We start from the raw sequence: 14,279 nt of genomic DNA, 5'->3' as shown, positions 1-14,279 counted from the left end.
ATGTATCATATACAGGATTTTAATCTTCTTCAAGGAGATATTTCAGACTCAACAAGATATTTACAGGTTTGGGTTTTTTTTAATTGTCAGTTAAATGAATGTAGGGCATGAATTCTGAATGCCATGCACAAGAAAATGCTCATAGATGGCAGTAAATTATTTTGTCACAAATTGAGAACCACTAGCATGTTTTTGATTAGTCATGCTAGGGTCAAAGTCAGACTCAGACAAACTCCGGACACCTTTTGAGATGAGGTTACTTTGGTCCTTATTTCAGTAGGGCAGAGGAGAATGTGCTAGATAATGTAGGCAATGGAAACACTGCTCAAAGTCATTCTCTGCCAAAGCATACCTAGACACTACGTGGATATACGGAGCAGCAAAGAACAGGAGGTATTTTCTGATGATGCTGGTACGGATTTGGAGGGTGGGGAAATTTCATGTTTTTCCTCTGCTATTTCATGTTTTTCCTCTTTTCCTACATGAAGTGCTGTCTTGAACTGTAAGAAAGGTAGATTTTAAGCTTTTGTTCCCAGTTATGCTTCACATACGTAGGAATATGTTTGTGAGACAGGCAACGTCAGGAAAGCAGTATGTGTAGGGAGGTTTTTGTTTAACTTGTGAATACTATAATTAACAAAGTGTAAAAACACAATTAATGAATTGAGTGAGCAACTCTATTAATGAAAGCTTTTCTAATGGATTTGAGTCTTTTGTCTCCTAAAGTCATCGAGGTGCTGGAGAGTGTCCAAAGAAGAGCAGTGAAGCTGGTGGAGGGTCTAGAGCACAAGTGTTATGAGGCACAGCTGGGAGACCTGGGGTGGTTTAATCTGGAGAAAAAGAGGCTGAGGAGAGACCTTACTGCCCTCTACAGCTGCCTGAAAGGAGGTTGTAGCGAGGTGGGTGTCGGTCTCTTCTCCCAAGCAAAAAGTGATAGGACAAGAGGAAATGGCCTCAAGTTGCGCCAGGGATAGATAGATTGGATATTAGGAAACGTTTCTTCACTGAAAGGGTTGTCAAGCACTGGAGAAGGCTGCCCAGGGAAGTGGTTGAGTACCACTTTAAAATACCACCATCCCTGGAGGTATTTAAAAGATGTGTAGATGTGGCACTTAGGGGCATGGTTTAGCAGTGGACTTGGCAGTGTTAGGTTTATGGTTGGACTTGATGATCTTAAAGGTCTTTTCTAATCTCAATTATTCTGTGATACTAATTCTTATTTTCCTCTTCACTGCAATGGTTCAGCTGTTCCCTCTGACTAGTTTTCTTACAGTCCTACTCCATGGACAAGACACAGTACAAGCTGCAGCTAAAGTAGAACCAGGCCAAGTTTCCCTGTACTCAGGTGTTCATTGGTTGGCCAGCTGCCATGAAGAAAAATGTAAAACAACTGAGCTTTGCCTGAATTTTCTCAGCAGAAGTACTTTTTTTTAGTCTCGCTCTTCTACCCATAGACTTGTAAGAATTTAATTATCCCTGGGACTTTCCAATTTTAGCTAAATTTAGCCAGCATGTTCCAAAATTATGAGTTATGAAAAGGAGTGACAGATATACAGTGCAGTTGCATAAGACTTGTTCCTTAGCAAAACAAGCGAAAATTTACAGTATTTACAGTTTCCTGGTAGCCAAAATAAATGTATTATTAGTTTAGACTAGTCTCCAAAATGCATAAAAACTCAAAGGAGCCAGCTGCTACAGGCAGACGTGAAACCTCATTATATTTGTGAGGGAGAAGAAGGCAGGATCTTGTCTATTTGAACACTAAGGTATCCTTCCTGTGTCCCATTATTCCCTTTTTGGGAATTGCTAACAAGCAATATTCAGCCTGAATAAGCTGGATTCCAGGAGCTAAGGTAAAGAGTCAATGTTAAATATCTCTTATTTCACATAAGTGTAATTTGTTTTTACATAAGCCTAGAAAGTTACTTGATGTAGAGATTTTTTAAAAATGTAGCTCACCGCTTCAACATCTCTGTGTTTTGTCTCTTGCAAATACTCTTTAAACTAAAATAATAGGTTTGATAGTTTAGCATATAGAAGGATGACGATGAAGATGATCAGAGGGCTGGAGCACCTCTCCTGTGGGCAAAGGCTGTGAGAGAGTTGGGGCTGTTCAACCTGGAGAAGAGAAGGCTCCAGGAAGACCTTTATAGCGGCCTTCCAGTACCTAAAGGGGGCCTACAGGAAAGATGGGGAAAAGCTCTTCAGTAGGGCCTGTTGTGATAGCTAAGGGGTAATGGTTTCAAAATAGAGAGAGATAGATTTATATTAGATATTAGGAAAAAATTTTTACAATGAGGGTTGTAGAACACTGGAACAGGTTGCCCAGAGAGGTGATGGATGCCCCATCCTTGGAAACGTTCAAGGCCATGTTGGATGAGGCTCTGAGCAACCTGATCTGGTTGGAGATGTCTCTGCTCCTTGCAGGGGGGTTGGACTAGATGACCTTTAAAGGTCCCTTTCAACCCAAACTATTCTGTTCTATTCTAAAACAGAATAACAGGTGTAATTTATTCTAAAAGGGCAATCAAGTGTTCATGAGTCACCTTAGTTCCTTTTTGTCACATGGCCTGCCAGCGATGTCTTCTAAAACTGTTATTCAAGCAAAGTGGCTTTGTCTGCATGACAGCAATGAGTTGCTCAGTTAAGAATTTTGCTGTTGTATGATGTTAATAAAATAAAATGTGCTGCAGGCTCTAATATAGACTGGAAAGCTCTGTACAGGAAGTCAGACATTGTTCATATACAAATGTTTGTCCTGATATCTGTCAACGTGTGATATGAAAACGTATCCGAAAAAACTTCAGAGGCATTCCAGATAATTCCGTGTATTATGATCCTTTTATTTTTTTGAACATATGTACCCTGTAATGTATAAGTCGCAGTTTTACACTTTTCCTTGAGTTCATGTGGCCTGTGCTGCCTCAATAACATGTGACAAAATAAAATGATGTTGTGTACAGTTGTTGTATGCAGAACTGTGGACATAGTGATTCCACAAAGTGAGTATTAAAATTCATACTTATAAGTCAACAGAGCTCGAAATATAGTTGTTAGGTACACGCTGTTTGGTTTTATATTTAGAGTAAAATATGAAAAATATCTATGCCTCTTTCAGGTCTTCACTATAGGTAAGTTGAGAATAGAGAAATCAAGAAATTCCATTCACCTTAATGTATCTGAGGTGACTGTAATATTTAGTTAATATTATATTCAAGAAGAATGTTATTAATTAATATTATTATTATTCAAGTTAATATTATGATTCAGTAATGCCTTGTATTATTAAAAAAAAAAAAAAGATACAGGGACAGCTCCTCCCAAAACATGTTTTCTTACCTGGTATTTAGAACCAAATCAAGCTCTAGGTCTGTGGTGGTACGATCAAGCCTATGTAATAAAAGATTGATTTTTTTGGTCAACAATGCTGTGACTGAAGATATTATGTCCTATTTCTCACAGCAACATAAAATAATAATGTATTTATTTTTAAGTAGATTAAATTTTCACTGACTTGAAACAATGTTAATCACACATATTTTTAATATTATATTTATTTTTCCTAGGATAATGGTATTAATCTTGTGGATTATGTCGTCATATATTACCTACGCCATTGTGATAAGGTAAAAGATTCATTTGCTGTATCAGGTCTCCAAAAATATGTTTCTTTAAGAGATTGTAAAAGGATTTGTATTAGCTTTTTAAAAATCTGAATGCAGTAGCTCTAATGAAAAAAATAAAATCCATTTCTTTTGCTTTCTTACAATAGGTGTGGAGCTCAATAGTCTGATATTTGCTATAGATTTTATGATAGGGCTTTGGAAAATTTTGCGTTAACTGTGGAACTAACCGCTGCTGGCAATTGCCTGTGACTGTTGCAGACTTGGAGAGGTGGTCACTCCAAGTCCTGTCTTCTTACATCCTGGTTACTGTAACGTTGTAAATGTTGTTCTTATGTGGCAATAATGGAGGACAGAAGCATGGTTTCTCTCTCATGATGGAATGCAAGGACAGGCTGGTATTTTAAGATGGGTGAGTCAGCTGATGGGGATGAAGTTAGAAGTTGAAAATGTGGAAAGAGGTGTGGCTGCTGCTTTTGAGCGAGTTACATTTGTAAGACTTTTTGATAGATATCAGCAGTGCTCAGAGTTTTTGAGTGGAAAATTTGAACTATTGTCTTTTAAAGGAAAATGTCATTATTAATTGATTTTAAGTATTTAATTGCTTATTTTTGATATTAGGAAGATGCCTTTACCTAATTTTTGAATAAAAGATTAGTGTAACTTTTCATGGCCCTATATCTGGTTGAATAAAAATAATTGTTTCTTTTTATTTTTCCTTTTTTTTTGGATGTTGAATTGATGAGTTAGTAGTCAGGAGCATTTTTTTTCCAGGAGTAAGACTAAAGTAAGTGAAAAGTAATGTAAGTGAAAATGTTTCCCTGTCCATGGCGGGGGGTTGGAGTAGATGATCTTTAAAGGTCTACTTCCAACTCAAACCGTTCTATGATTCTATGATGTCTAACACTGGAGGGCCTGCATGTCAGGAGCTTGTGGAACAGCTCCTGGGGCTGAGCTGTAGAGGAGATAAAAACCTAGAAGATATGTAGATTTCTGTACTTGTTTTCTTTCTTTTTTATTTTGTTGGTTTTTTTTTTCTTTAAGAAGGGAAATAAAGTGTAATTACTTTAAACTAAGTACCAGTCCTGTAAAAAGCCTCATAACAAAAGCAACTTTGTCTAGACTGTAATGTTTCTCAGTTCTCAGGGTATTGACATATGTATTCTTTTTTCCTTTTTTAATAATGCTAAAGCTAAAATTTTCTAATTAATTTATATAAATATTTAATATTTCTGCAAACTTTCTACTATACTGTAATTTTACTTGAGGGAATTTCATAAAAAAAAAAAAACAGTTTATTTCCTTGGGAGGAAATGGACACAGTGTAAATCTCATCCATTGTACTTTTTTCCCCTGAATATTCATATCTTTATAATAATAAAATTATTTTTTTCCCTGTTCACAAAACAATTAGTTCTCCAACCCATGAGTTTTCCTTGATTACAGACTGAAATCTGTGCACAGGTAGTATTTTAAACTCGCTAGTATATGCTTATACACAGTGATATCATATTAATAAAATTTATGTACTTGTTAAATTTCCACCTGAGATACTGCTTTGGACCTTGTAAGGATTTTGTTTGTTTGTTTTGGTTTACCTCTGATTTTTTTTCTTACTGTGCTAAAAATAAGGTATATACTTAGGAGTTCCATACAGACATTAACCCATGTGATTTATTTTAGCCACATAAACCTTCAACTGTGTATTTTTATGTGTATAAAATACTTCAGGCAATATACAAATATTGTTTTCAATTTATGGTTATAAAGCATGTGTATGTTTAATGAACTGGGAGAGAGTGAAACCACAAAATTCTGGCATAAGATCACTTGTTGAATTAAAAAGACATTCGTGTTATCTCTTTTTAAAAAAACTTCTAATCCCTTATCTAAACCTTTATTGGTATAAGATGAATTGAAATGTTGTGAGCTGAGTGCTGTTTCATAGCATAAATTGAGCACAGTTTGCTTTACAGCATCTAAAAGGAACTTTCAACACTCAGAATGGTCAGGATTTCATCTTAAATATGTTGTTTTAGCAAGAATTATTTCCAATATATTATTTTTGAAGTTCTATAATAGTGTTTCATAGATCACGTTTAAAAAAAAAAGTAATTTATTTCACTACACATGCATTCAGTTTTCATAATGGCCTGTTTGTTTGTTTGTTTGTTTAGGAAGCAGGAACAGACAAGAGTATTTTTCCTTTACCAGAACCACAGGATTTTTTCCAGGCCTCCCAAGTTAAGTTTGAAGACCTAATAAAAGATTTAAGGAAACTGAAAAGAGATCTAGAAGGTAACTGGGAACTTTCACATTTGTTCTGTTAACAACAAAGTGCCATTTAAAATGTGACCTTTGTGAGGTTTTCTTATTGCTAATTAGGTTTATAGTGTTGATTCATTTAGAGTTTTTACACTGTGGCACAAATTACTCACATAAATTAGAAAGAAAAAAAAAATCAAACTCATGACTTAATAAAAATGAGAGTAAAGATACTCAAAAGTCGTTTTCTTGTTTTCCCTTTTACAATTGAAAGGCTCCTAAAGAAGTTTTTCTGAAATTTTCTTTAGTTATGTGTGAATTTTCCTCTGGCTTCTCCAGAACTGTGTGTTTAACTGTAGATATCTGTTAGTTCCATAACATAAATACTTTCTTCAGTACTTGTATAACAACAATTTAACAACTACAAGAAAGAGTTGAACACTATTAATGTAGAAATAAAACACAGCTTGCCAAGGCACAGCAAAGGGAAATGGAGTGCTCCAGTTCAAAATATTTTCACCCTGGGACATAAAATAAACATTTTAAAATGTTTGTTATAAAGAGGGGCTCAGAAACCCAACTCATCTATCAATCAAGGTACTGAGTGGAAATAAAGTAGGAAGGGTTGCTTTCTAAGTGTTCCAAGCAGTTTCATTTCTATTTTGTGCTTCATACGACTTTCTAAAATAAATCCAGCAAATGATGACTGAATATTTTAAGCCTGTCTTTTTTGCTAAGGAAAAGTTGCTACTTTTACTGAAGCAGTTCTGTGTAGAAAAGGGAGTTTAGGGAGAGAATCTACATAAAAGCCTACAAAAACTTCTCCATTTACATTTACGTCTCTGCATCAAAATAGAAGAGTCCTTTTTGTTGTAGTTCAGCCCCGATCGGGACCAGACTACGCAGTCTCTCTCTTGCTCAACCCACCCTCCGAGAGAATAGGGGGAGATGATATAAGGAAAAACAGCTCGAGGTTTGAGATAAGGACGGGGAGAAATCCTTAAAGTTACCGTTACGGGCAAAACAGACTCGACTTGGGGAAAACTATTCATTTATTTCTAAAACTAGCAGGAGAATGAGACAGGGAACAAGAAAACCTCCCCCCACCCCTCCCTCTTCCCGGACTTAACATTATCTCTACTACCTTCCCCTGCCGAGCAGCACAGGGGGGAAGAGGAAATGGGGGTCGTGGTCAGTTCATCATGCGTTGTTTAACGCCGCTACTTCGTCGTTGGGGGAAGAACTCCTCTCATTCCTCCTCTGCTCCATCGTTGGGTCCCTCCCACGGGCCACAGTCCTTCGTGAAACTGCTCCGGCGTGGGTCATCTCTTCCACGGGGTGCAGTCCCTTCAGAACAGCTGCCGCAGCGGGCCCTCCACGGGCCACAGCCTCCTTCAGGCATCCATCTGCCCCAGCATGGGGTCCTCCACAGGCTGCAGGTGGATCTCTGCTCCTCCATGGTGGACCTCCATGGGCTGCAGGGGGACAACCTGCTCCACCATGGTCATCACCACAGGCTGCAGGGGAATCTTGGCCAGGAGCCGCATTACTCCTCCCCCTCCTTCTGAACTGACCTTGGCGTCTGCAGCCGTTCCTCACAACAGGCCGGCAGACGCCTCTCAGAATCCTTTTTACATCTCATTCACTTCTCATCTCCTCTCCACTTCTTGCAGCTGGGCCGAGTTGGGCCCAGTTGGCTGCCCAGCGGGAGGCCAGAGGGTGAGGCCTGCAAGGCCCACAAGGCTCGCACTTCCCCCCTTTGCCCCTGCTCAGCCGCTTCCCATCTTCTCTGCTTTTTTTTTTTCTGTTTTCCCCTTCTTAAATACGTTATCGCAGAGGTGTTATCACAGAACATTCTTCTACCAATTGGCTCGGCCTTGGCCAGCAGCAGGTCTGCCCGAGGCCCAGCCGAGTCCACTGAACAAAGGGGAGGAACTTCTAGCAGTTTCCTAGAGAAGCTACCACCTTAGGCCCCCCCTCACTAAATAAAACCAGAACAGAATCAGAGTTGAACAAGATGATTGTTTTAAATTTTTTTCATTGTAAGGCAATGAAAACTGTTACAAAGTAGTTTATCTTTACAGTTAGAAATTGCTGGGTTAGGTCACTGCCATCTTTAGGATAGTTTCAAAGGTTAACAGTGGTAGGAAAGTATCTGTTGTTGTTTGTTCGACCCGGGCATAAGTGAGTGCTCTATCTCCTCTTATCGCTTGGCCCTGTAAACCCCTTGGCCTGCCCTCCTTTGGGGTAGTTTGTGCAGAAACATGATCTGTGTTTGATCTTGTACGTTTTCAGCATGCAGTCCTGCTGTCATGCATCTTAGTCTTGCAGGATCTGCACTGAGACTTTGACATTCACATCATATTTGCTCTACGTTGCAAAGACACAGACAGCAAGCAGGAAAAGCCAAACACTTTAACTCTTAAAATAAAAACTGTAGCTTTCTTGTAATCACTGATTTCTATTTTCTAAAACAAGTTTTCTTAAGTTATTATAGAAAATGTAGAAAAAATATTATATTGTGGTTGTTTCTGTAATTCTTCTTTGTAAAGATGTATTTGAAACCCAGCCAAACCAATTAACATATAAAGTTAATGACAGCAAAGATTTGAAACAAAAAGGTTGTGGAAATGTTTTCAGATGTTGGTATTTTATCACTCGGAAATATGCAACAGAATTCTAACAAGCATTCCTGTGATTAATTTCTCTTGTATTTAAACAAAGAAACAATCACTCATATAAAAATGTTGTATCTCTTTCAAGCATTCCCTTTCAAATTTTTTTTCTTCAGGTAATGCTGAAGTTTGTTTTTAAATCCAAATTTTAATTGAAGAGGTTATAATTTTAACACGTACAACAAAGATTTGATGAGTCTCTGTAGTTTATTGTAGCCATTAAAAAGTTGTGGCTGCTGGCAGAATACCAGTGAAAGTCTAAAGCTGAAACAGATGTGAGTAGCAGAAACCAAGTCCAGAGAAGCGTTGGGCCCAGCTATCCAGACAGGCGCGGCCCTTCAGATGTAAATAATTTGAACAATATTAACTGGGGCTGCCTGTGTTATAGAGTACGTTGGATTTATTTCACAGTTTGGTTGGCTAAGGTAGTCTTAAGCAGATTACCTTGGAAGTGGGATGAGACAAAGGTAATAAATGAAAGAGGGATTTTCTTGTGTGCCAAATGTTGCTGTTAGTGACTTGCTGATTTTCTGAGATTTGTACAGAATGATTAAAAAAAAAAGATAAATACCACCTTATGTGCCTGAAATGGCTATTTTGATAGACACCTTTCGTAATAGTTATCATTTAATATTTAACTATATTTTTTACTAGTTTATCAAGGCATTCATTTCTCTTTCTATCATGGATATTAACATAGGAAAGATTGAGTTATCATGAGTGGCATGTCTTAATGGTGTAAACCTCTGATTTGAAATACCTAGACACTGTGGAACCAAAAGTTCAAATCTAGATGGAGCACAAACCCTTTCATCCTTTTCAGATAAACAGATTGAGTTCCATACAATTTGCTATTTTGAAGTCTTTCAGATTAGGCTTTAAAGGGACAAGCTAACCTGAGTCTAAAGGGACTAAAGTTTGGTTCAAAAATCCAAACAAATTTTTGGAGAACCATAATCCAACAGTTTTTTAACTCATATACCAGAACAAACTTTGCAATCGTGAGCATTTTTAGGTTAAAAGGAATTATAAACAAAAAGATGCATTTAATATAGGCTTTTAAGGAGAAAGAAGTGCAAAAGAATGCAGTATTAAATAGTCAGATGAACATTTTAAAGTGAAATCTGTTTCCACTTTAAAGTCACAGTAAAAAGAAATGTTTTCTGTAAAGTCAGTTTTTCACTCCAGATCTGTATAGTCAGTGTATTTCTGAGGTTTTCAAATATTACATAGTAGCATAAGCGGATACGTTTATTCATTTAACAGGTATTAGCTTTCCAGTTAATCTTTGTATTTATGGAAAAAAAGTTTTTGCTTTGTATCAATATTTTAAGATAGTAAGATATCTTACTCCTTGTCTCGGGCAATGATTTCCACTTTTTCCTTTCTCTGTGGCCAAACGTGATTTCCCTTCTAGTCTGGACAATGCCAGTTGATTGGTATTCTTCTAGAATAAGCATGGAATGTTTGAAATGTGTAATCATAAGAAGATTTTTAGAAAGAAAGTCACTTTACCAAAGTATGATAGACTTGTATCATGAACCTTTTATTCATCTCTCTCCAAAGTTGTAAATCTTAATTGTTCAAAATTAGTTGCACTGTAGATTGTTTCCATCTGTCATACTCATTGCTCTTCTTTGCAGTACAGTTTGCAAAATTTTAAAATACTACTACATTAGTCAAAAGAAAGCAGTATTAGATTCCTTGTATAATTTGCTTTAATGTTCATTGTAACTTTTTAGTATTCTTGACCTTAACAACTGAAAGATCAAAGATATTTATTGAATGGTTAAAAATCAAAATGAAGGTAGGTCCACTCTGAATACTTTCAAGAGTCACAACTTTATTTCTCATAATTAATTAAATTTGCTATGAGATTGTAACATTCTGATCCCATTGAAAATCCACATACCTTTTTGCTTTCATCTTTTTTCATGGCCACCAGTAGAGCTATTAGTTGCCATTTTCATACTAATATTTTTTTCAGTACTGTATGTATGTTTTAAATTTTTACTAACTTAACTGCATGAGTTATGAGTATATATGTAGGTGTTTACACACATGCATACATGACTGAAAGGAAATAATCTAAAATAGAAACAAGACTCCCTGGATCAGATACCTATAATAATCAGTTGGATTTTAGTACTCCATGGTTTCAAATCGGGGGCCAGCCTCTTAACCTGATTGTGGACAGATTTGTGTCTTGCATAAGTATGCTACCCCCAACTTTCCCACATTTAAGTAGTGGAACTTTATCAAAACTTCTGCTTATGGCAACCTCATCTTGTAAAATTGTGTAATCTTCATTAAAAAAATTAAAAGGGAAGAAGTAAAACTATGCACAAAAAGATGAAAAATGACAATGTTGCATTGGCTGTTTTCACATTGTTTTTCATGCAGAAGCATTACACATTCAAATCACAGAGAAATGGAGGTTGGTTGTTTGGAAGGTATCTCTGGAGGTCTTGTGGTCCGAAGCCTTTGAGTGGGACTAACTTCATATTTAGATCAGGTTGTACAGGGCTTTGGCCAGCTCAGTTTTGAAACTAAGGATGGAAATTCCAGCACCTCTCTGGGCACCTGTTCCAGCGCTGAATCACACTGTCTTGAATATTTTTCCTTATCCCTTGTGAGAATTTCCCCTGCTGCAACTTATGACTATTGCTCCTTTTCTTTTAGACGTGCGTTTCTGAGAGAAGTCTGGCTCCATCTTCTCTATCACTATTTGTTAGATAGTTGAAGTGAAAAACTAGTCAGCTTTCTCTTCGGCAGGCTGAGCATACCTGACTTCCTCTGCTTCTTCTTCAAGTGTTTCATTTTATCTTCGTTCTCAAATGGCAGCATACCAATATATATATTCTTTTTCAGATATGAATATGTGTGTGTGTGTGTATATATATATTCTTTTTCATAGAAACAGATCCAGTGCACTGGATGTGACCAGCATGGTGTTGCTGTACTGATACCAGCATCATAGCTAATGAACCCTGTCTCTCAGCGAGGCTGACTAGACCAGACTACACTGTTGCATCTACATTGCTCTCATTCAGTACCTTTTCAGGGAGCTCTGTATCACATGATATTGCAAAGTGGATAAGTCTTAAAAAATTAAGACAAAAGTGGAAAATAATTTAGAAATGAGAAATGGGTGGAAATTGAAAACGGTCACTCATTCTCAATTCTTGCAGCCACTGTCAGTATAAATAGAGACAAGGAGGAAGCTGCAAAAAGAAAAAAATAATCAGTTCATGCTCATTTAAGAACAAAACTCTCTGATTTTCCTGATTTAAAATTCTGAACAACATCTGTTTTTATCAAAGATTATAAGGAAGTAGGAAACAGGAAAATATACAAAAGCAGAAAAGCTTATTATTTACAATAAGTTAATTCAAAATTTTTAAATGTATATTTTCCCATCAGAGTCATCAAACTGAGTTAAAGGTTTTTGCAACAAAATGTCCACTAATTAACTGTAAACCATTTTTTTTCCTAGAGATTAATTGAGGTTTTCACTAAATAAATTGAGACATTTTCAATTTTTTTTTTTATTCCTATCTAAGCAGAGTTGGAGGAATTAATTTAATGTGTTAGTATTTATTCAGATGGAACTTTGTTTAGTTCATGCATAATATGGACTTAGATAAAGACTGTTTTATGGAATAGAGTTTTAGTATAATCATGATACAGTAATTATCAATAGGGAAACAATTACAATGTTGAGAGGTTTTGTCTATTGTTTGATTTACTTTATAGACAGTAAGGTTACTGGGTCACATAATGAAAATGCTAAATATTATATCAGTTTGAGTGTTAACTTTCTAAATAATTTGTTGCATCAATAGATATTTCTCAGTAAAACATGATTGTTTAGGACAGAAGGACAGTATTCACAAAATTGTAACAGGCCTTTTTCTAAAATATTTTTAACCAATTGAAGCCTTAATCTAATTTAAATGAAATGTTTTAAGTCAATTTAAAAGTGAGATTTAGACGTCTGAGTCACATACATATTCTAAAAAAAATTTCCCAGCTGGAGCAGAGAAGTTATATGATACTTTCCAGGAACTAGTCACTTTAATTTTCTTCATGTTAATAACAGTTTTAAATTTAAAAATTCAACTTAAAATTTTAGAAGTGCAGGCAAATAGAAATCTGAACTGGGTGGTGGAAGGGGGGGAGCCAAATAGGTGCATGTGTTATTTCTTTAGACATTTGCATAAATGGAGCACGTTGGTTTGTGCCTGGTGACTATCACTATATTTTTGCACTATCCCACATTTACTTGATGAATTTTGAGGCAATGCAGAATGGTGTAAGGAAAAGAGCAAAAGACAGCTTCGTACAGGAACAGTTATTTTGTTTTCAAGAGCTGACAAAATGACACTCTTCTTTCTCAGAGTTTTCTGACCTCTTTTTGAATAGTCTTTTGCCTAGCAGGATGAGATATATTTCAGTCTGTTTTGATTTGGTGAAGTTACAACACAGGCATTAAAAAACACATTTTGTATATGTGCACTGGATTCTATTCTACAATAAAACTAACATTTTGACGGTGTTCCATTGGTGATGTTCATATGTGAATAGATTAAGTGGAAATTTTCCTAAGTGGATCATTTCTTAAAATTTCCATTCGATTTTCTAGTTTGTGATAATAGAGAGTAGTACAGAATGGTTCTAATAAGATTCAGAAATATAATAGAGGAGCAAAGCAATGATATTTTAGAAGAGTTTATTCCCTGGCAGCAGATGTCTGTATGTGTGCACAAAGGCGAGGAAGAAATCTTTCTTTTGGTTAAACAATGGCATGCTGTTAATTTTTTCTTTTATATTTTTTTCTTTGCCAAAGAATACTCGGAAATTTCTTGTTAAAAATCGTTTGCAAATGTTAAGATTATAAAATGAATCTTGGAAATACCACAGTTATGATTTTTCTGTGCACTTTCCTATGTGCCCTTTTATATAAATAAATACATAGATATGTGTGCGTGTGTGTGTTGAGCATTAGGTACATAACTACGTACTGTACATCTGGGAACAGGAGGAATGTTGTTCCTATCAATGTGTATGATGGATAATGAATGATGTCGTTTGAAGAGTGTGTAATACTAGCGTTGGGAGGAACAGTGACTTCATATTTATGGATCTCATCAGCTTCTCCTTTTTGAGGAAGTATGCACGGAAAGAAAAGGCAAATTTCTGCTAGAGTTGTGGCAGTCACTTATGTATTTACTGCCAATGATCAAAGATTGAAAGTACGTTAATTCAGACAGTGGGATATAGATTAGTAGTAGTGACGCTGATTAGCACTTTGAGAAGTATTGCTGCTAATATTGTAGGCAGTTTATGAATTAACATGATTTTAAATCTAAGCAGGATGCTCTAGCTGAACCAAAGCCATAAACTTGGTAGAAGAATTAATTAGGTGGAACTTTATGATGTGTCTTGCACAGAAAATCAGAGATCCAGCAGTACAGAGGGAAACAGGAGCTTGCTTCTCCTGCCTCTACCATTTCAGCTCAAACACGCTGTTTCAGCCATTGCCCAGCAGTTCTCTTCTATCTGATCCCTTGTTCAGTACACTAAGTAATAATGTATTTCTGTGTTTGAAAGGTCTTTTTTTTTCCTGGCACTGTGAAAATCGTAGCTCATCTGATTACAAATATTATTATTCCTTCTTAAAAATTTTATGTTCCTCTAAATTGGTCAGATAAGA

The 14,279-nt window shown here is 36.2% G+C and overlaps 1 protein-coding gene across 4 annotated transcripts in view; it reads left to right on the top strand.

Annotated features, from left to right (window-relative positions):
* Positions 1-14,279, top strand: part of FMN1 (formin 1) — a 178,999-nt gene that overhangs the window by 122,559 nt on the left and 42,161 nt on the right. For all 4 annotated transcript variants that reach the window (XM_086748668.1, XM_086748667.1, XM_086748670.1 and 1 more), the window contains 2 exons: positions 3,567-3,626; positions 5,801-5,921. In XM_086748668.1, coding sequence (XP_086604794.1) covers positions 3,567-3,626; positions 5,801-5,921 — 181 coding nt within the window. The remainder of the gene's footprint in view (positions 1-3,566; positions 3,627-5,800; positions 5,922-14,279) is intronic.

The sequence above is a fragment of the Chlamydotis macqueenii genome, chromosome 5 (assembly GCF_036417535.1).
Source record: "Chlamydotis macqueenii isolate bChlMac1 chromosome 5, bChlMac1.mat, whole genome shotgun sequence".
Classification (NCBI taxonomy): domain Eukaryota; kingdom Metazoa; phylum Chordata; class Aves; order Otidiformes; family Otididae; genus Chlamydotis; species Chlamydotis macqueenii.
This window is presented reverse-complemented; position numbering and strand designations above follow the sequence as displayed.